The 24,038-nt window shown below is 35.5% G+C and overlaps 1 protein-coding gene across 5 annotated transcripts in view; it reads right to left on the reverse strand.

The window, feature by feature from the left end:
• PDE4D (phosphodiesterase 4D) overlaps window positions 1–24,038 on the reverse strand; it is a 546,954-nt gene that overhangs the window by 298,560 nt on the left and 224,356 nt on the right. Inside the window, exon 1 of one of the 5 annotated variants that reach the window (XM_040542119.1) lies at window positions 6,694–8,022. The exons of the other annotated variants lie outside the window; for them this stretch is intronic. Coding sequence (XP_040398053.1) covers window positions 6,694–6,740 — 47 coding nt within the window. The 5' untranslated portion in view covers window positions 6,741–8,022. Of the gene's footprint in view, window positions 1–6,693; window positions 8,023–24,038 lie in introns of those variants that run through there. 5 annotated transcript variants of the gene reach the window in all.

Raw genomic sequence — 24,038 nt, forward strand, 5'->3', positions numbered from 1 at the left:
TGTTAATATTTCCACATGTTATAATGGAAATGGTTTGGACACTTAAAAATAGTTCTCTATTTCCTAAGCAAAGTAGTTCATTTCTTTCTTTTCAGATGTTGGGGCTGATTATGTCTACTCCTCTGAAATTTTGTTTTATGCACACTTCATTTTGCCAACCTCATGGACATGAAAAATTATTCCATTTGTTAACAGCTACAGACCAATAGCTTTTACTGGAAATATTCTCATCTCTTTTCAGGTTAACATAAAAACTATCTTAAAGTGTTCTGCCGTTATCAAAGAGTTAATCCAGTCATATAAAAGTATCAAGCATCATGTATTCTGTTCAGGTTTCAGCAGACAATACTGAAATCCAATTAGTATTAACGTAAAAAATGTCATTTGCATAGTGTACAAGTGAAACCTAGCTATTTATATTTTAATGAGATTAAAGAATAATGAGTCATAAATTATATTTGTTGACCAACCTTCTTCAATTTTGTAATCATTAGCTTTTAGTGTTTCTTCTCTTCCCACTCTCTACTCTCCTCTTCTCCCTGCTCCCATATAACATGTTGAACTAAAATAGTAAATCTGAATGGACAAGGCTTTGGTTGTCTCCAAATGCCAAGTATGTGGATCTCAAGTAAACCTGCTAATTTACCAGAACACTTAAAACTACAATTTCTTTTCCCAGTAGAAGCCAAATTCCCATCCTGAAATGACTGCATCTGTGAATTAAAAAACATACCCTCTTAACACAGATCAAAGAATTTAGAAACAATATAAGAATCCAGAAATTTACTTAAATGAAATGTAAGTAATACAGAATATATAATCAACATATTTAATGTAATAATCATTTTTTTCTTCATTATTACCATAGTTTAAAAAGTAGTGGTGTAAGGTAATTTTTGCTGAGTCAAAGTACAGGTAGAGATTAATTCTTCCTAAAGAAAAAGAGAAGGTGGCTCTTTGTAAGCAGGCACGAGTGAAGAGACTGTAGAGGAATTGCATAAACAATCAACAGGGAGTTTTATGAGAAAAAAAAAGCTTAAATTACTTTCTACTATGGTGACTTAAGCTAACAAGAAGGCTACAATTCGAGAAGATATAAATCAGGATTATGTACAGAGAAAAGAAGACTTTCTGAAAGATTGTAAGATCCTTCAAGAAACAATTTGACTAACTTAGCCTGAAAATGACTGGTTAAAAAAGATGGGTGTGACCTACAGCAAAATGTTGTCTGTTAACTACCCAGTCATTACGGTATATAAAGAAAAGCACATTCAGTATATCCAGGGGAGACCATGAAAAAATGGAAACAATTCAGAATGTGCCCATTATGCTTTCTGATAATTTTCACACATATGTACAAAATTGTTACGGTGTTATAACAAACTACTTTACCACTACTTAGAGCAACATACATACACAGATGGTTATATTGTATATAAATATATATGTATATCTACAAATATATATGTAGAAGTGCATATATATATAAATGTATAATCACATTCCAGAACAAAAATAGCAATAGAAACCTACTGTGCTCTACCTAATCCTGTCAAGACACAGTGTTTTAAAGTGCTTTCAGTCCAAATTAACAAAACAAACCAGGCAGTACATCCAAATGACAGAGGTATGAAATAACTTCATTAATCATAAACTGAGGATGGAAGAGCAAAAGGCAGGCTTTGGCAGAGTCCACAGTAGGATTCTACTGTGAACTGTCATTCCACTTTCCTCCTTTCATATTGGAAATTCTAAATTTCAAGGGGCAAAATTTGAGTTTGAATCACTTGCAGTACGATAAAGAAGATGAATACACCAGTCATTAAAAACAAAAAAAAAGTTAAATGACTCTAGAATAGCAGACTAAAATCCCAACAGGATACTAATCTGTCTAGGATCAAAAGTCCCAAAGTGAGCCACCCCACCGTTTGTATTAGTTCATAAGGTTACATTTTCATTCCTGCATATAAATTTTATTTGCAAAAGTGCCATAACTATTGCGTTGAAGACTACAGAGCACTTCAGTGGTAAGGGATGTAATTTATATATACAGATACAGATAGATACAGATCTAGCCTATCCATCAGGAGCATTGTCAGGCTTAGGTGACTAGTAGTATCTCAGGAGCACTTTCGTTTTTTTGCATGGCTGCCTTACAGAAAGTGAAAGCTTGGCTAATATAAATTATAGAAAAATAAATCCTTGCCCTAGTTCCAAATGGTAAAAATATTTTCATCTCTTCACTGCAGCTCAGCATATTAAATACTGTTTGGGTGCTACTGGTCAGCTAAGTTGTTAGAAATATGAAGGAAAAGGCAATAGATGTCTTAAAATGAAACTCTTTGTTTCATTCAGTATACAGACCTTACTAAACTCATCCTAACTGAAGCAATAAACTTCAACAATGCCTGAAGCAAAGCAACACCTGTTATTGAGCATAAGAAAACATGGAATAAGGTGACCTTTCATACTTAGCAGTACTGTGAAAACCTACTGGTCATAGAGGATTAAACAAACTTTTTTTCATCTCAGGAAGCTTTCTTCTTAGTTTAAGAAATCATGATTTTTTTCCCCTTCAAGCTTCAGTTTCAAATCCAGATTTCCAAAGGAATAATCGTTATATTCCTCTGAAGTTTTTATGTTAATGTCTTAAGTCTAAAATACTAAAATCTAGTAAAATACTGCAGTGAAAAGCAGTTCAGAAAGAAACTTTCTTTTTTCCACTAAACGGAATGTTCTAGAACAAATATTTAAGAAAATAACTGTGTGAAACATTTCATTCTGGTTTGGGTTAGAAGAAAAGAGTCCTAACTCTTTGACAGAGTGCTGTTCAGACTCAGTTCCCAATGATTATTTAGTGAGCTTTGGTGACTCAACATGTCCTAAGGATGTACCAAAAGTTCATGCATTAGGATTGAGATCTTCATTTCCATCAGTTTTCTTCACAGTTACAGATTGTCCTGTTCTCACAAAATGGAAGGACCTGTGTAATAATGGAAAGTCAAACCATTTTGGCTGGCCAAAATCCATGTGGGTTTCTATAAAATGTATAAACAAACAATTTAGTATCATTACTTTCAAATTCTGGGGACAAAAGAAGACAGAATCATAGTAAAAATTGCATTCATTCAGGGATTTACTAAGGTGATTTTCAAAAAACTGGTTAGTCAAAAAATTAATCTAAAACAAACAATAGCATGAAATGAGATGCACTCGTCTCATTTTGCCTTGGATGAACCATACAGAACAATAAGGATCAAACCAAGTATATATAGCAGGATTAAAAAGGAACCAAGAAATGATATATTATTTTTTTCTTATTCACTGCCTTGGTAAGCAAATTAAATTTCATTCAATCTTATCAGCATGAAAGTTGGCATAACAGGATGGATTCATAGGTTGCATTTTTTTATTCGGAAAAGTTGTTGTGTTCACCTGTGTATTAATTTCAAACCTTTATCAACTTAAAAGATGTTCTTTAATACTGGTTTTTCAATTCTACTTTTCCTATGGTAAAACTAAAAGGCATGTGCAATATTTGTTTACTCAATTAGGCAAGCCAAAATCGAATACAATGTTTATCTTTATTTGGTTTGGCATCAAAAAGGCAGATAAATGTAATAGAAAGGAAAGCTAGGTTATACAATTCAGCAATAACTGTTTCTAAAATTGTTTTCAATGTGAATGGCAGTAAGCTGCATGCTGTTAATACATAATTTATGTTATACAGTGTGCAGTGTGGTAACTAGTTATAAAATTTTATTCTTCCTTCTACTATTGTCATGTTTCTCACTGTTACTCAGACTAGCTTGATCCTCACCTGGGACACTTGCCCCAGCCACTGTACCCCTTTAATTGTATGTGTTTTATATTTGCTTCTCTGCCTGAAACAGCTTCTGAAAAAATACCTCTTTTTTGTCTACTCCATTCTCATTTCTATGCCCTTTAAAGTACATTCAGATTATAGCTATCCTTATCTGCCTCATACAGTTTTGATCCCAGTTGTATAGCCAGGGTACATGTATATTTTATAGCTGGTTTTGGATAGCAGTCAGTTCCTTTCTATTACCAGGACGGTTCAGATACTGGAGTTCTCACCATACCTCCAAAAGCTTCTGGGTTCACATTTAAACCCTGCTCTAAGGGCCACCAGCTTTATGCTGTTCTTTCCTAAACCCATTTAGAGGACCAAACACACAGAAACACATCCACCACCTTGGCTCATATGACACACTGATAAAAAAATAAATTTCAAAGGGGTTTATTTTTTATCTCCCTCTTCCGCCCCCTTATTCCAAGGAGAGCTATCACGTGACAGCATAGTGTATGTCTCTCAGGTATAGAAGATATCTTAAAAAAGCAACATCTCTAAGGTACAGAAAATTATTAGTTCTACTTCTGAAACACATGAATCTGCATGCAGATGAGGATTACAAATTATCATAAAGTACATGATGGTGGCCACAAAACAGCTTTGACGTGTTGCATCAGCACTGGGGAAGCATTATTAAAAGACGATCAACTAATATTTGTATTAAACACAAAACTAATTGGGTCCCATGACATATATAACTTCTTTTATCTTTATTATCATCCTTTAATGGACAGACATCTGAAAGTAGCATAAGGTGAGGTTATATACATATAGAAGAACACTTCTTCATGACAATTACTTCTTCATGACAATTACAATTCATAAAAGAAACGGTTGCCATACCTGATAGGCAAAGCATAGATTTGTGAAGGTTCAGATTTTAAAAAACAAAATAAAACTATGACTGGCAGCTTAAAATTATGCTACCCATAAATGCTCCTTACAAACCTCCTGTAGCATGAATAAGCAAATTTGCCAGTTCTCCAAGTCTTGAGGAACAAGAGTGGGCTAAAAATGCTTCAATACTAAGTTAAGGTATAGCATTCACTAAACACAAACACAGGCATGGTACAGTTTCCATTGACTTAAAATACTAAACACAGATCATCTAATTAAATTCATTTAATTGCCACAGCAAACACTTCTGCCACAGTCTTGCCTAGACAAGACCACATCTTCTGTGGCAAACAGCATGGGGTGGGGAAGGAGCACACAGGGAAAACAGCTAACTACATTTTAGAGAGGATAAATAAAAGAGTTGGTTTGCTCAAAATCCATTTCAAAAGACTGCAGACTTCATGTTGTTTTAAAACCATTTAGACAGAAGATGGACCCTGGGAGTTAAGATGTTCTTATAATTATTGCTCTAAGTTATTAAAAACAGAAGTAGGCCAAATTCTTAGAAGACAAAGGAAATTGTCTTCCTGTTAGGTGTGCAGTCCAGTACCCTTTCCAACACATTTTTGCTAAATAAACTGCCAAGACAGAAAGATTAAATATATTAAAGATCACATTGTTAATTTTCCTTGGTGACCAGAAGTTGGCTATAAAAGGTTTTTTTATGTAAGCTAAAATGGTCTTAGGTGGAATAAAATGTAATGAAAAACAGTACATGCATCAAAAGGGAACTGAGTCTACCAATTATTTATTAAAATTAAAGTAATAAGAGAAAACGAGCAGCCAGAGCATCACACACCCCTTCCCCCTCCCTCCCCCCCATAATCTGACAGTCTGCTTGCAGGCTCCTGCCATTGGCTCCGCGTGCAGGAGCCGGCGCCTCTGACAAATGACACTCAGCTGACGCCAGCACTGGTGCTGCCAGGCACCAGGGTCTCAATTTTTATACTGTTCCTCTTAAATACAACTTTAAAATGTCATGAAAAGGATTTGGCCTTAAGAACTCTGCTAACATATTTCCCAGGGAAAATTCTTCCTGCAAATTAGTCATATACAGAGGCTAACATACGCTGGGGGCATATCTTTCAAAAATATATGCACATGAAGCCAATCTCACAACTTGAATGCAAATTTTCTCCAGTGAGCTTCCATAATTATGTTTGCCATTAAAAGACTCAATATTTACCCAATGAGCACAAGTTTTCTGGAAAAGTATTCTTGCATTGGGTAATGTTCACTAAACACTAATCAAGACAAATTCCAACATAAAGAGCATGACATGACGCAACAACAACTGGTAGAATTTATAAGTCAACTGCACTCTATTGCAAAGAAAGTTACAGAGAAAGACTGTTTAGTGAGCAAGAACTATAGATGTCTGTGGTTTAGCAAGGAAACAGATGTTTTAATGGTGATAAAGGGATTTTAATGCTATGTGAATGTCTTGCAAACACTAGAAAACCTACCAGACAAATGAATTGAAGATTACTGTATTATCATATGAATGAACATTTTTTCCTTTTTTCAGGTCACTTGAATGTATAGAAATAAGGGCAAACAACACAATATGAAAGGACGAAAATACATCTTCATCATTTCCATCTAGTACTGCTAAGAAAGAAATGAGAAGTATTTCTGTACCTTTGATACTGAAAGAAAATATGCTTCCCTGCTCAAAAGGCTTTTATCATATAGGAAAGCATGACCATAATAATTCCATTTTTATCACTTGTCTCTTCTGTACAGGCAAAGGAGTGCCAAACATATTACTTCAGCAGTACTATCTCTGTGAGATTCTCATAGCCCAGTTAGTCCTCATTTGACATTAATGTGGGAAAAAACACAGCATCTGGTACTTGCCATGGTATTTTGCAAACAACCATTTTGAGTTTAACAATCTGTAATGTGTATTGATTACTCACCATATCCATGAATGCCTCCTAAAGGGGAAATTATTCACATGCATCATGTTCACAGATCTTCCAACATTAGTGTTTTCCTTGTCAGACAGCTTTATCTGTTATGGTATTCATAGATGCATTCCAGAACAACTGCACGAGCAGTTAACAGCAGGGATTATTGCAAGAGTAACTGTAATCCACAAAAATAAAAATTCCCGGGATCTGAAGAAAGACTTGTCACCGGGTTTTCTAGGTACGTGTCCATCCATTTATGCCTCACTTGCTACTTAAAAAACATTAAACTGATCAGAATACAGAAACAGTATGACAATGCCAACAGTTTGCCTTGGTAAAAATCCAAGTTGTTTTAATACGAATTAAAGCATCTTCATATGCAGCATCCTGTACAGTTGGAAAAGGTTAGTCAAAAGGTAGCTTCTTGTCATCCATGCCAAATCAGTGGTGAGAGGAAAACGTGTAACTTCAGATTGCTTTGCCATGTTCAGAAAGGAATATTGCTTTTTCTTCTTTCTTAGACACATATTCATCACTGATCACTCTAATGCAGTTTTCCCTTATTACAAGCCCAGGGAACAGGATGGTGTTTAATAGTCATGTACAACAAAACCAAACTTCTTTCTGAATTTGATTCTCTGGGTTTATTTCTTCATCTAAGAAAGAAGGAAGGAAGTATGCTTTTTCTGCTCCATAGAACAGGACTACAGTTAGAGACCATCATGAGACAAGATCACATCATGATCAAATTCGCTTTTGCTGTCTAACCCCATAAGAAGGCTGTCTGCTCCCTTTAAGTAAAATGACTAAGCTATTGATTCTTGCACTGCAGAACCTAGTTCTCTTTTGATGTTACACTGTACATAAAAATCATGTGCATCATTTTTTATGTTGCAAAACGAAAGCACAGCCTTAAGTCCCGTGTTGTCTGAGAATTCTTCCTCTGCTGTCCTTTTGTTTGTTTTTATTTTTATTTTTTCCCACCCCCCCAGTCCAGCTCCCAGCTAGTAGTTATCACTCCTGAAGCTCTGGCAACATCCTCGGGAAAGCTTCTTAATTAAGCCCAAGCTCGAGAGCCGGTGCCTGCGCTCAAAACGCAGCGCAGGCAACAGGCTCCCTCTTCCTCGCTCCTGGCAAGGATTTCCAACATACCCCTCGGGCTCCCGCTGTCCTCGCCCGCTCCGCTCGGCGCTCCGGACACTCGCGGGCTCGGCGGCACCCCGCCTGCAGTGGGGCTGGGCTGGGGCTGCGGTGAAGGCAGGCTGCTTGGCGGAGCCGGCGCTGGCGTCAAGGGGGCCCTCTAGGTGGGTTCTCCCGGCACAGCGCGGTCCTGCGCGGCTCTTCCCACCCACGCACGGAGCGGGGAAGGATGGGGCCGTGCGGGGAGCAGAGCACCGGAGCCTTCCTTAAAGCCACCTCTTTTCGTTGCGGCCGCAAGCGAGGGGAATGCAGCAATCGAGGGCAGAAAGCAGCGGGCAGTGGTGCACGGAGAAAATAGGCTTTCCTGCGCTGATCCCTGCTGACATTCAAGATATCAAGAAAGGATTTTACACTTCATGTGCCCAGGCAGTATGCAGTTCACTTGTCATTCTTTCTTTCTTTTTCCTTTTTTTTAACAAGGTTTACACTGCTTTTTAAACTTCGAATGACCTCCTGCCCTTTTGGACAGGAAATCCTGCAGTTTGGAAGCCAGCTGCAACTTCAATGACATTAAAAGCTGTGATAAAAGTGTGTATTTGATTAGGGTGTGGGTGGACTTGCGAGTAACATGATAAGATACTGCACTGCACATTTTCATAGATCCTATTTCCTTAAGCTCAGTCCTTTTGCTGCTGTGGCCCTGTTCTACAGTTCCCCAAATTAGTCCTGTTAAAGTTGATGCCGTTCTATAGACAGAATAAAATATTAAACTACTTGAATGTGATAACGCATTGGCAGTAAAATGCTATTTCTTTTAATTCAGCAACAAAAAGTGAGCTTGTACTGCTGTATACTGCAAGCATCTGTACTTTGAGGAGTTAGAGCACCAAAGTACAACAGATTTCAGAATTTAAAAGAATTCCAGCAACATTTATGTCCTGATGCTCCATGCAGAAGGTTGGTTTTTCATTTTTTTCATTTAAATATAGCCATGACAGAAAACAGATACAGTGAATTACAAATAGTAAGAATGAAAGTTAGCCTTTTTTAACTAAGAGCTTAAAAACAAAGTCTATAACCATGCTCTTTAAGGACATTTGGTATAACTTTTTAAAAGACCATGTAAACTGTTTGTACTTTATGCAAAAAGCACCACTGCCACCACCCCAATCCCAAATTGGCATTAGGAATTTATGCCAAAAGCATGTGAAAAGAGTATAAACAAAACTGTGAAAACTGAAAGGTTGTGTGATTAATCTATCTATATAGAACAACAACAACAACAAAACATTACCTCTAACTAATCTAGTTGTCTATGGCTTTCTCTAGGCTAGAACCACTTATTATGAAATATTAAGTATGCCAAATGCTACACAAATCTGCACTGTCATTATTATTTCATATTGTACTTGCCTAACTGCATACTTGCCTGATCATTCTTAGGTGCTGACATTTTCCACGCTAGACTTACTTTATGAATTGTACTATCTTGAGAAAGAGCTTCTTAACACCAACCTGCCACTAAGCACATTTGAAATTCACAAAGAGTCTATTCTGCATCTTTGTCATGAGGAAACCAATATATTTGGTTTTCTCTAGTATTAAGTTCAGCACAAATTATATCCACTGACTCAACTAATTTCATTCAGAAGCAGAGTTGCAGAAGGAGGGTGAGCATATGTAAAGTTACTATATAGCATTGCACAGCAGTTAGAGAACACACCAACCAAGTAGAACACAGGATATATGGGCCTTGCAGAGCAGGGGTAAGTTCAAACGAGGGACCTAAATCAGTAAAGAATTTTTGCCACACTTCTAGGATAGGCTGACTTGTGAAATTCTTCTAGGTCAGGCCCACTATAGATTGCTAGTCAGTTCAATTTGAAAAAATGCAGTATTTAAAAACATTTGGTTGCATTAACCATAGTGGCTTTTTTTTTTTTCTTTAACTAGGTATGTACAAAAATAAGCATTTGGGTATGTTAGTTCCATCTCAGCTTCCCCTACTTCCTTGAAACAGTAGTAGTAGAAAGTAGTTTAAGTATAATTCAGTTCAATAAAAATAAAGTTTAAAAAAAAAAGAAAAAAAAAAGAAAAAAAAGGCATTTCAAAAGCATGTTTTGCTCTGATCCCTTGGTTCTGTCAAAAGGACAGTGCTCTGACCATTAGAATTTAGGCTACAGGAAGGTCTAATGCATCTTCCCCACTCATATTGAATCTAGGCTAAGCTGAAAGAAGCTGGAGAGAAACAGACAGACAAAAAAAGAGTCTGCAACTGATACTGACTCTTCCCTGAGAGAGAGGAGTCCCAGATTCTAGCTGCTTCTACAAGGTCTCTTTGAGAATTTTTCACTAAAATTAATTAGGTAATGGATAAAGTATGTTGATAGCATGAACTGGCTTACAGCATTTCTCATTTTCAGAGAAATGATCACATTGGACTACAGAGTGACGATCTATATTCTTTTCTCTCTCTCTTTCTGGTCTTGGGAAGCCTGTATTCCTTACCACTGAATGAGACATCTAAACAAAGAGTCATGAAGAGTGTGTCCAATAAATTTTCTTTTTAATCAGCCTATTAACAGTGCAGAATTGAACACCTTTCTTTCCATCCTAGTCTTTGAGGTTAGAGGAACCAAGCAGGATTATTTGCATCTCCATTTTCTGGTTTCTGCATATATGTGTTCCTCCCACAACACTCTGCTTTTCAATTGTCAGTGATAGCAAAAAATTCACTTAAAATGGGCTAACATCTGGTTCTGTCAAATTGAAGTTCTATAGCATATTTTCTTCACCTCTTCTTAAATGTGCAAATGCACTCACAGACTAGAAGAGTTTGCCTTGAAACATTTCTACTCCTAATAATAGCACTAAAAGGGGTAAGAACTGCTATGCTCTCGGTGTCAGGTTTTTAATATAAAATCAATAAAGACAATAATATTATATATATCATACAGGTCACAAGAAACATGCATGATAGCAACAGTAGTATATAAAACTACCATTTCTATGCTGACCAAGAGGATGGGGTTTCTGAAAAAGAAAAAAGATAAGTTTAACTTACAACATATTTTTACAAAGATTTTTTTGTTGATGTCTTTGTTTTGTTTTTCCAAAAGGGCAAAAGATCAATAAGTCAAACATTTTGGTGGCAATACAATAGTGATTAAGGCAAAACATGCATCTAGGAAGGTAAAGCTAATGCTTAAAGAAGTGCTGAAGAGAGAGCTCTAAATAATAGTATACAGAACTTTATCAGTGTCACTGACAAACCAGTGACAAAGACCTATGGCAACTTTTTTGAGACTACACAAGATAAGCTGGTGAGTTCAGCCAGCAGATTGTGGGCAAGTGTCAACAACAACAACAAAAAACATATCAAACTTGGCATTGTATAAGAAGTCTCAAAATTCCCTCCAAGAAAGGAATGGTTGTGTACCCTGTAATATTGTATCACTGATAAGGAGGACTCATTGAGATGAAGATCAAGGTATGTAATATGGGCTACTGTGAGAAGCATATTGCTAACATAAATACAGTGCAGATGGTTAATTTTAACCTTCAGGAAGAATAATTTGATACTGTGCATAAATATGAAAATTCTTTTCAGGAAAAAAAAAAAAAAAAAAAAAAACATGACATTTTGCATGCATTTTTAAAACCGGTTAAGAGGTTACTCAAAGCAGAAGAGCTAAACTGAAATTAAGTCTCAAATGTTAATACTGATTTCATCTGCAATAGTATAAAAATACAATGACGTAGACAGTGGGATCGAGTGCACCCCCTGTGTGTTTGCAAATGACACAAATGTTTGCAAATGAGTGGTGCAGTTGATACAACAGAAGGAAGGGATGCCATCTAAAGGAACCTAGAATATCTTGAGAAGTGGGCCCACGTGAACCTAATAAGGTTCAACAAGTCCAAGTGAAAGGTGCTGCACCTGAGCCAGGGCAATCCTGGACATGAGCACAGACTGGCAGAAGAACTCATTGAGAGCAGCCCTGCAGAGAAGGACTTGGGGGTTCTGGTAGGTAAAAAGTTTGACATGAGCCGTCAGTGTATGCTTGCAGCCCAGAAGGCCAACTGTATACTGGGGTGCATCAACAGAGGAGTGGCCAGCAGATCGAGGGAGGGGATTGTCCCCCTCTGCTCTGCCCTTGTGAGGCCCCACCTGGAGTGCTGCATCCAGGTCTGGGGCCACCAGCACAAGAAGGATGTTGATCTGCTAGAACGGGTCCAGAGGAGGGCCACAAAGATGATCAAGGTGCTGGAGCACCTCTCCTATGAAGACAGGCTGAGAGAGTTGGGGATGTTCAGCCTAAGAAAGAGAAGGCTCCGGGGTGACTTCACTGCAGCCTTTCAGTACTCAAAGGGGACTTATAAAAAAAGATAGAGAGCAACTTTTTGCTCAATCAGATAATGACAGGACAAGGGGGATGGTTTTAAACTAATGTAGGGGAGATTTAGCTTATAGATTAGGAGGAAATTCTTCACTCAGAGTGTGGTGAAGCACTGGCACAGGTTTCCCAGAGAAGCTGTGGATGCCCCATCCCTTTGAGGTGTTCAAGACCAGGTTGGATGGGGCCCTGAGCAACCTGATCTAGTGGGTGGTGTCCCTGCCCATGGCAGGGGGGTTGAAACTAGATGATCTTTGAAGTCCCTTCCAACCCAAGCCATTCTATGATTGAATGACAAAATGGTCAAACCTATGCATGAACAAAAAGTATGGAGGTAGCAATTCCCCATACCTGGAGCTCATTCCTATATTTTAAGTGATAGAATCCCTATAGTGATTATAAATTCTCTATGGAAACTATATAGATTAAAAAATCAACTCGATTAATGAAGTGGTAAGAAGTATGTACCCAACTGCGCACAGTTAAAGGAAATCATCCAAGTGATAGGTCTTTAGTCATAAAAATTTTAAGGTCCACAGGATTTATCTTCAACAGTTATAGCATAGAAACTGGAGGCACAAATTCCTCTCTTCAGAATCCTCAACAGAATGAACAGATAAGCCTGATAAACTCCTTACTCTCCACACTGAGACTACTAGAGACTTTTACTTGCATACAAGTATTATGTGAGTGTACATCAAGTCAAATAACAGCTTTTTGTCCTGTCTGCTTTGTGTACCATCCACCCTGCATATAAATTAACTCCTTATTGAAGCCTCTTTTGGATAAGGTAAACTATTTTGTCAGAATGAAAAAACTGTGCTTCTTTAGAAGAAGTATGCTACAAGCAGTACAGATAACAGCAGGTTTATACATCTCTGTTCTATGACATCTTATCCGATCTTCTTGCATCCATATGGGCCTTGCCCCCTCAAATGTCTTCATGTGTCTTCATGACAAATCACAAGGCAAGCAACACGAATTTTTGGTGTCATGCTATCAAAACACCATTCTGGTGGGCTCTGACACAGCCTCACATGATTTTAGATACTTTGAACTGAAAAATTATAGAGAAAATTGTTTCTCTGTACCCAGAGGAGGTCTAAATGAGTACTATGCAATGTGTCTATAACCCACTCCACATAACTTGCCCTCGGGGCTTGAGAGCATACTTAGAGCCATAATTATATCATTGAAATTAATACTAAAAGAGAAAACTTCAAAAAACATGTAGCTCACATTTGAACAACAATCATGAATTAAGTAACGTTGCTAAGAGCTTATGGCTATTCCTTAAGATGGAAAAGAGCTTAGTTATCAAGTATATTTTTGTTCCAAAAATTATATGCTCAACTGTGATATAATTTCAGCAGAACATTATCCATCCAAGCCTCAGTTCTTTTTGAAATCCAAAGAATCTTCAGGTCAAGAACTTAGAAGAATTAATATTTTATAATTTATGTTTTCTATTAACTTATTCACTTGTGTGTTTTGTTCTTTTTTTTTTTTTTCTTTCTTTTTCCCTTAGTCTCCCCCGTCCCAATTAAAGCAAGAGAAGTTTTTCAGGTAATGTCATTCTAAAATATAAGATCTGCTTAATTGTTCAGTTATAGCAAAAATAATTGTTGCTATGAATCTTTCTTGGTAAACTGCACTTCTTGCTAAACTTTTGCTATGCCATTTGTTTCCTACAATCTACATATCTGGAGAACGTTCTTCACCAAGAGGGCGGTCACACACTGGAACTGACTCCCAAGAGCCGTGGTCACAGCACTAAGCCTGATGGAACTCAAGAAGCATTTGGACAATGCTTGCAGACATATTGTCTGATTTTGGGGTGATTCTGTGTGGAGGAAGGAGTTGGACTTGATGATCCTTGTCGGTCCCTTCCAACTCAGGATATTCTATGATTCTGGGATTAAACAAATGATTAAAGTTGCATAGATTTAAACTGGGACAAATGGAGTGGTGTGGAAAAAAATGTCCTTCTGATACATTAACTACCTTCTTGTCTCATTTGAAGACTAAGAGTCCTGTTCTCCTTGATGTTAAAGGTCAATGATCCTTGAGGAAAAATTACTGTAGCCGTCTGGCATAGCAACCTATCTCCATTGATTAGACAATGGTCATGCTCACAGACTCATCTCCTCCCTGTTGCATAAGAAAGGGCTCAGATGCTTTAAAAATCATTCTACAAATGTAAATAGAAACTTTGCATGTAGTGGCACTGCATTAACTGTTTTGATGTATATCTGCTATGAAACAGGAAATAATCTGCATCAGGTAGCCCAAAATTCTAAAATTTCACCTTAGTGAAAATATTAGGTAAAACTGAAATTCACAGTAACAGTTTGCAGAAGTTACTTAAGAAAAGCATTTGTTTTCACAACTGTAAAACTGAAATGCTGAAGAAATAACATTTTTAAAAATGTTCTGCAGTGGTAAGGAATTGAAGTCATGCTAAATACATTTCCAGGGAATAATCATGACCTATTCTCTAATATGAAGATTTTTGTGTATTATTTTAACAGTACTCTATTTCAAATTGAATATATAGTTCAGAGTACTTGAATCATGAATGTCAAGGTAGAACAAAACTTTACTCATTCATACTTCAAAAAAAAAAAAAAAGAGAAGAAAAACAGAGATTCCAGTAAATACTGGTACTAGTTAGTTCTAAATGATACGATATTATGTTCATACTGTGAGGAAGCTTAAAATGAAAATGAAACAAACATTCGATTTAAAATAATTCTTTTAATGTAAGTATGTATCTTCAATTTAATAAACAAGTCTAAAATTGTCTTTATTTACTTTGCTCACAAACTTATCTGGTTTACATTTTCATATATTTTTTCCCAAACCTGGATACAATGCAAATGGTGTAAAGATGGCATGTGAGCCTACAATGGAGAGGGCTTCCTAGCAGTCCATACTCAGGTTAATTGAAAAACAGCACTGATGACTTCTGGGAAAACTTCTACACTGTCCTTTACATGATTAAGTTGATATGAGTATTCAATGACTGTTGAGAATGTTAAGCGAGAAAATATATTTTTTTTCAGATACTGAAGAATATCAACACAAAAATGCATAAATATTCACTGAGACTGAAGTGTTGGTTGGTTGTTTTTTTAATCACAATGTCTTTACTACACAGAGTAGAAGTTTAGATATTCTCTGTGCATATCAGCTTCACCTTCTCTACAGGACTTTGGAGAAAAGACAGCCTGCGATGAGTTTTTCCAACATGCTTGCACTTAATTTGCTAATAATTTGTTTATTAGTCTAGTGAAGATGGCTTCTTTCTATATTGCCATGCATTATATGTATTCTGAACACGACAGCATTTTACAAAAGAATGGTAACAGCATGAGTTGAACAAATCAGATATGACTTACAAAAACAAACAAAGGATCCTTCATTGACTATTTTTATGGAATCTTATTTAGATGTACAACTCTTTTCTGACAGCTTCTTGTCTAGATAGCCTTTTTTCGTTTTTGGATGGGGGACTGTGGTAGAATGGGACAAATCTGAAATAAGTAACAATACTTTGAGATGCATTTTCTGAAATGTTATTTCTACTAACATATCTTATTTTTCTATTAACTATACTTCTCTGATGCACTCAAATACACAGTTTAGTAAGCAAATTTCAATTTATGGTTTAATGATTGACAATATTTTAGAACATTTACATTATCCTTTTCAATCATCTCATAAAACCTCATAAAGCTTTGAGTTGTAGATTTCCTGTTACTTTTGAGATGGTAACAAACACGCTGTAAGTCTTCTGCTTTTAAGAAATTGAAGTAAGTAGAAATTTAGGCTATGCTCTAAAATTACTGAAATTTGTCCAGAAACCTTATTGAATTTTGCAATACAGTATTTTTATATTAAACAATATATCCTCCATCTTTCTGTCAAATTAGAAACTATTATATAGTTTTTATGGGAAATAAAACTAACCACGTTAATATAGTTTATTTCTGAATCAGAATATGAAGTTAGATATTTAACAGGTAATGTATAATAGTGAAGGAAAGGCTTCTTTATTTGCACTGATTTGCCTTGTTTTCGTTGTTTCTAATTTTATTTATGAGTAAATAACTTTTGTCAGTTTGTGAGTTAGTCATCATTAAAAGTGTTATGCAAAAAACTTCAGTGCCTGCAAAATCATATCTTTTCAATATTGAGGTTATGTCACAAAAAAGGTTAGCAGTAGTGAAAGGAACAGAAGTATTGTTGAGTCACTGAAGTTGTCTTTTCCTCTTTGGTCAGCCTGTCCTCTCAGATATCAGTAGACTTTCTACGTTCTTCCATAGTTTCAAAAAGTTTGAGGAGTTAAGACTTCTAAGCATTACATTCCCTCCTACTTAACTACTCCAAGATCTTGTAGTCTGATTCTCCTCTGCAGTGATGTTTCCTAACACTGACTCATATGAAAGTGTCACTAGTGCACTCCTAAAGACTAGTGTTCATAACAGAAACATGAATAAAAATACTAAGTGAAATCCTAGAACTCTAGTAGTATTGAGAAACTGTCTTCTCTCACTGGCTCTTCATCTGCCTTAAAGATGTTTTATTCAACACCTGTGCATTCCATTTAAATTGGTTATTTCCTAAGTGACATTGTATATGACATCTGATGTTCAGATGGAACCTCCTGTGTTCCAATTTGTGCCCACTGCCTCTTGTCCTGGGCTCCACTGAAAAAAAAGCCTGTCTCCAGCCTCTTTGTACTTTCTCTTCAGGTACTATCAGACATTGATAAGATCCCATCAAGCCTCCTCTTCTCCAGGCTGAGCAGTCCTAGCTCTCTCAGACTCTCATAATAGCAGAGGTGCTACGGTTCCTTCATCATCATGGGGGCCCCCCATTAGTCTGCTTCCAGTTTGTCCATGTTTATCTTGGCTGTGGGGAGCCCAGAGCTGGACACAGTACTTAACCAACGGCCTCACCAATGCTGAGAGAGAAGACCACCTCTCTTGATCTGCTGGTGATACTTTGCGTAATGCAACCAAGAATAATACCATTAGCTTTCTTAGCAAGGGCACATTGCTGACTCATGTTCAACTTGGTATCCACCAGGACTCCTAGCTCCTCTTCTTGCAGAGCTGCTTTCCAGCTGGGTGGCCCCCGGCATGTCCTGGTGCCTGAGCTCATTCCTCCTCAGGTGCAAGACTCTACACTTCTTATTATTGAACTGCATGACATTTTTGTCCTTTTCTATATGTTTTGGTGGCTAGTAATTCTGGTATTCAAGAAGAAAAAGGCCATGGTACTTGTCCAGATTATTTACGGTCTTTTTAAATACAAGTAACACAATTACTATTACACCAGTTATGATTTTATAATCTTATTAACAATCCTCACTACAAGACTGAGATTGCCTGTGCCAGTTTTCAAGGTTCTTGAACAATAACCATCCAATCCCTGTAGCTTGATAGCATTAATGTCTGAGGTTTGCTTCCATACCAAATACAGTAATTCAGATTTACATACCTTTGTTCCTATTATCCATCATGCCTGTCTCGAAACTTAAAATCATTTTCCTGATTAAAAATTAAAAAAATAGAAAGATATTCCTCTATTTTCTGTTATCCCAAAACTAACTATAGAGCACAAATCTATCTTCTTCTCTTTCTTTGCTTTTACATTTTATGCAACTTTTATTTGTTTTCTGTTGGTTCACTGAGTATTTGATAAAAAAAACCCGTCATATATATATATATATGTCCTTGCAGCAGACTACCCCCAGGATATACATATATACTAGCCAATCCTTACTGTTGTTAAAAACTTTTTTATTATTGTTTTTCTCAACACAACACAGGTTTAAATCATAATGGGAAGTTTAAGTCAAAATATTATAATTCCTGGTACTTTTTTTTTTTTTTTTTTTTTGATAAAATTGAGATGTTTCTATCCAAACCCAAGCATTCTTGGAAGACTCCCTTCTACCAATCACCCCAAACAACTGTTGTAGCTATGCAGTGCATTCCTTTTTATTTCCAGTATTAATATCTTTTCCTGTGTTCATCGAACTGTAATCCCTCTTCCCTCGTCCATGAAAGTCTAGATCTGATAGAGTGAATTTCTGCAAACTGACAACAAAGTTATTATCCAATTGCCTTTAACAGATGCTTTAAGAATCAGACCACAACTCCCCCCGAGTCTGTAGAGAGCACATGTACAATGTACATGAGTCAACTGTACAATGCCATTCTCCTACATATACAAGTAAATTTTTATGAATGATATTTTATTGTTTAGTAGGACAGGAATTATCATCATAATTACTTTTTGTACACAAATACATCATATGCCAGGTGTACATAAAAGTGCATGTGTAATTGCATACTCCTGTACAATGATTTCTAGCAATAAGGAAGTAACAACTAATATTCTAACAAAAACAGATATATTTGTAACTTGGATTTGAGTACAAGAACTAAAGTCTTGCAACTACTGCCTGTCACATAAGTAAAAAGTGGTAAGAATCAACCCCTCATCTTATTTTCTTTTCTCAGAATTTAAGATACCCACATGATTTATATTGCAGAGACCAAAATGAAAACTAATTCAGATAGAAGTTATGTCTCCCAGGTGCAGATGGTAGGAAAAAACTAGACCTTTTATATGATTAGCAGATTCCCACTGTCCCAGGAATAGCATAGAGGATACAGATGTTGCTGTAATGTATACTGATGGATGAAGATTTTGTTTACACAAATTTAGCTGGAATGCATATGGACAAATATTCAGTTGCAAGTATATAGCATTTTATAGCGACATAAACTAGAGATGCTTGGGGTAACTAAGAAACAAAAAAAGATAAGAACTCTCATCTCAAATAGTTTAAATGTCTTTATCTCAAATGGTCCTAAGTTAAATAGAAAACTGGGAAATTGTTATTCACTACATAAAGAAGTGGACTTTTGGTTCTTTACAAAAGCAAAATAATAAGCTGATTATAAAGTACTTAATGAGATTTATTAATTGAATATGGGCCAATATTCCCTGTAATACAAAGCCATTCTTGGTTTCTTTTTCATTTATTATGTAGAGAACGACAATGAAGAGTCAGCATGTGACAATCTAAGTAGTAAACCTCTCTGGTTTGCAGATTGAAGTTCAAATTTCTATGAGTTTATAGCAGCAGAAGCCACACTGAGAAGCCTCACTGACTATCTCCTCAAATGTATATAATGCAAGAAATGGAAGCCTTCCCCCACAACATATCTCAAGACTGACAAATGCAATGCTTTGGAACTGGAGAATCAGCTTTTATGAACCACACAGAAAACAGAAAAACACTTTTTTTTTTTTTTTTCTATATGCCCTCTATCTTTTATAGGAAAGACTCCTAAATATCCCTGGGAACAGCTGGAAGGTGTTGCACTACATTTTATACTTATGTGCTAAATATTAGGTGTATTCTTGGGGTATGAGAACATACTTTCCAGGACTACTAAAATATTCCTGCAAACATAAGCCACCTATATGACATTAAAAAAAATAATAATAAAATAAAATAAAATAAAAATTAGATGTTTTCTGGTATTTGATTATTGAAAACAGGTATACAACTGGTGTAAAGGCAGGAACCTACAAGTCCAGCTCAAGATGAGGACTCTAATTGCTATCTACCAACACTTGGGAAACTAGAGTAACTGTCATGACTTTACTTGGCCTTACTGTGTTTTGCCAACATAACCTGTGCTGAGCACAAACTTCAAAGCACTGTGGAAAGCCAAAGCAGCATTATTTGAAGCAGAAAACACTTATTTGGCATATTATGCCTGGGCCATGGTGACTGCATTGCCCTGACTGTTTATCAAAAACTGCATATTAAAACAGACTAATTACAATGCCTCAGGACTAAATACCACGTGCAATGTAGACAAAATTTAAGAGAGCTTGATTGGACCAGACTATTGTGGAGGTCTTTTACAACCTTAATGATTCTATGATTCAAGAAAACAGATAAATTTGAAATGGTTATTTTTCCCTACATGGCCATTTTTGAGATTTCTTCTTTTAACTAATTGAAGCTACTTGAATATTATGATTCCTCAATAGTCAAAGTATCCACTATTCCTCTAAAAAAGTTTTAAAAGTTCTGACTCATGTCCACCTTTGTATGCGATTCTTCAGAGATGATGAATATGGGATAAATTAGCTAATGAGAAGGAGAAAGAGAACATGCTTTGAAAGTATGTTTTGCTGATGTTTCTTATTTCAAAACTGTGCACATAATTTGTGATAATTAAACGAAAAAAAATTATCTGTTTATATACTCCTTTGGTGAACACAGATAACAGGTGACAGAAATATCTCACTACTTCCTACAGAATGATACTAACGCTATGAATGTAATTTCTTATTGCCCTAATGATTTGCATTTTTAAAATATCGAAATGTCACTCTACACCCAAGATACCTATGTACATATAAATATATATGATCAGTAATTGGTAGATAGCTTACTGTGGAAATGATCTTTAGCACTTTAAATGTACTACAACAGTTTAATAAAGGTGATGTATAATTTCCCATTGCAATGCTAAGCTAAAACTGGAAATCTAATGAATGACTTCTACCCAATATAGTATTTTAGGTTGCATAGCAAATATACTTGTTATCAAAATGCAATAATAATTCATTACAAGTAAAGCATGATATCAGCATTTGATCACTTTATATCTTATCACAATGACACTTTAAACTTATTCCAGTAACAAACTAAATAGAAAATTGTTGCCAGGCCATTTACTACTACCTATTGTATCCCAGGTGAAACCAGGACACTCATTCCCTAGAAAATAGTATGTTGAGGAAAGAGTGCATGAATTTATTGGTAGCGAAGTGTTTCATCTTGTATTTGACAGAGGTTGTTCAACAACTTTTCGTATTATTTTACAGATCTTCATTATCATGAACACAGTTCTATGACTTAAAAGAAGGCACAGAAAATTTCTCATCTTTTATACTGCAAAATTTCTCATCTATTGTATTGCAAAAAGTTTCAAAACCACTGTTCTAAATATTTGCATTTAAATCAATATTTAAACTTTCAAGGTAAAACTTAACTAAACAACATCTTTAGATGTTTCATCATTTGAAAGAATAATTTTCCAATATTTTAAAAAAAAATTAACATAAGACCTAATATTATTAACATAAGATGCATATTAACATAAGACCTAATATTCCAAGGGAAAAATTCAAGGGTAAACTAAGATTTTTCAAAACTAGGAGCATAAAAGAGTTGCCTAAATTAAGATTTGAATGTCTGAATTCATTTTCTAGAGAGTTGGGTTTACAGCACTTACATTGAATGAATAGGAACTTGGAAAGCTCAACATCTAAAAAGTCAGCCTGAGTTTCTGACACTTCCTTCCTATCACATATAGTTTCTTTCTTTCTTTTGCTCTCTCCATCAGATCTACCTTCAGTATTGCTATTTCCTTTTGCTTATGAGAGATCACTCATGAATTAAAGGAGGAAAACAAAACCATCGTATGAACAAACCAACGTTGTTTTCCATATTCTGTATAACTATTCATATTAATGACACACTGGAAAGCATTTTGGTTTTTTGCTTGCTTTCATTGTTCAAATTAGGACAATACCAGATTAAATTATTAATTAATTCACAGAAATCATACCCAACAAAAAAATTGCCAGTTACTACTTAAAGGAGGAGGTAAGTGTTCTAGATTGCAAGTATGAGTAATGGCCCATCTGGGCAGAAACCATGACATCCGTATGAAAGCAAGAAGTGCCCAAACCAATTGCTTCTCCTCTTAGCTTAGCCTTTAGAAGACAATATTCAGTAATGGATATGAAACTTCCAGTTCCATTATTTGGGCATGAAGTAGCTCTTTGTTCTCATTCCTTAGAGAGCTAATAACTGAACCTAGTTTTATTTCTCATGAGTAACAATATTTAAAAAGAAACCTTGGAAACATTTGTAGATATATGAGCAATAAAGCTCAAATAAAAAAAAAATAAAATACATTTTTACAATAACTACTATAGCAATAACTGTTTACAAAAACTATTTATACATTTATAGCATAAATAAATAGCATAAAATTCACATTTCTTCATAGCTGGCGAGAAGGAATATTAGATTCATAAGTTAAAGAAGAAAAATTCTAAACTGAGAGAAGGTGCACTGCAATAAGACATTCACAAAATTGTTACATGAAAAAGTGTTTTTCCTTCAATATCAGCAGACCCAAATGGAAATTTTTACATTAGATCAAGTAACTTGAAATCTCAGCATATAATTTTTCTGTAACTAATTCAGAATGTTTCAAATGTTGACTTGCACCCACTAGTGCAGCTTATCTTGACAAAATCAAAGCATGTTATGGACAATTTTACATAAATTTGTTTAAAGACAGAAATTGAAGTGCATTGAAGCATCTTGGCATAATGCTTCTGCTGGTTGAACTATTCTTACGCTTTCTGCTCTGGGATGTTTCAGGACCTTTGAATATTTTCTGAATCTTTTAGTTACAGTGTTTTGCCTTCTGTTTTTATATATTTTTCCATGTAATGTTTAAACATTATATTGATGCTTTCTGCACATAAAGAAATATTATACTTAATAATGAACCAGGAATAAAATAAAGGCATGCACTTCTAGGCAATTTCTTTTGGCTCAATTGAATCACTGTTTTAGGTCATCAAGGTTGTAAATTGAAGAGCAGCACAATGGTGGAAAGCTCTAACAAGTGGTAAGTAAGAATGTACTTAAAATGTCTGGCTGTAGATAATAATCACAGAGTCATATGAATCGTGGAATTAACCATAATTCCCATTAATAGTCTCATCAAAAGTACAGACAGCATATTGCATGGGTTTTTGCCTTCAGATCATGATGTAAGGCCTGACGTTCATTCTACCACTGACATTTTATGCATACCTAAGGCAAAGAAAATGACCCTTATCATGTAGTTAGAGCTTACTCAAATCTTGCATTTGAACATGACAAACTAAAAACTTCAAGCTGCTGTAAATACAGTGTGCTTTAAACACTGATGTTTTAGCTGTGATATCAGTGGCATTATTGAAACAATATAGTATCAAACCCCATCTAAAAAACAATCATTATCATGAAAATATTCATTATAAAATATAACAAAATATTTGTACAGATTTCTAAAAATGTAAAAAAGTCTTTCATAGAGTATGACGGATATACTTAAGCATGGCCTAGCTATATGATATGCCCTTACCCACTCGTGCAGTTTAGGTGAACATACAGCTAAGTAACATGATGAAGACTCCAGATTTACATTCATTTTACTACAAAAAAAGATGTTCTTCCATAGGATTTTTTACATTTTTCAGTGTTTTTAAAAAGCAAATTTTTCATACTATTCCATTTAATTCTGGTATGAATTCAAAAAATGCAATTACAGATTTCAGGGACAGAATTAATTGCTTCTCACAACAGAACAATCCCCAACACCACCACTAAATACTTGCATTTTTGCAGATTCTTAAAGGTGCCATTCCAGAAAATGAGCTCTTTATTTTTAAGTTTTAGGTGTCTTTATATGATAATTATTTTACAAATGAATAACATAATAATATAGGGATCCCAAGGCAAAACTTGAAAAACACATATTAAGCATCTACTGCTTATTTCAAAATACATTGTCAAACTGTTAAATATTGTGTCAAAAGTTGTGTAATATTCAGGATCTCCAACAAATTTATAAGCACACACATGCAGAAACAGCTGGAGATACTGCAGCACAATCAACATTCACTACTGTTGCTGGAGAG

Source organism: Cygnus olor, chromosome Z (genome assembly GCF_009769625.2).
Source record: "Cygnus olor isolate bCygOlo1 chromosome Z, bCygOlo1.pri.v2, whole genome shotgun sequence".
NCBI lineage: Eukaryota > Metazoa > Chordata > Aves > Anseriformes > Anatidae > Cygnus > Cygnus olor.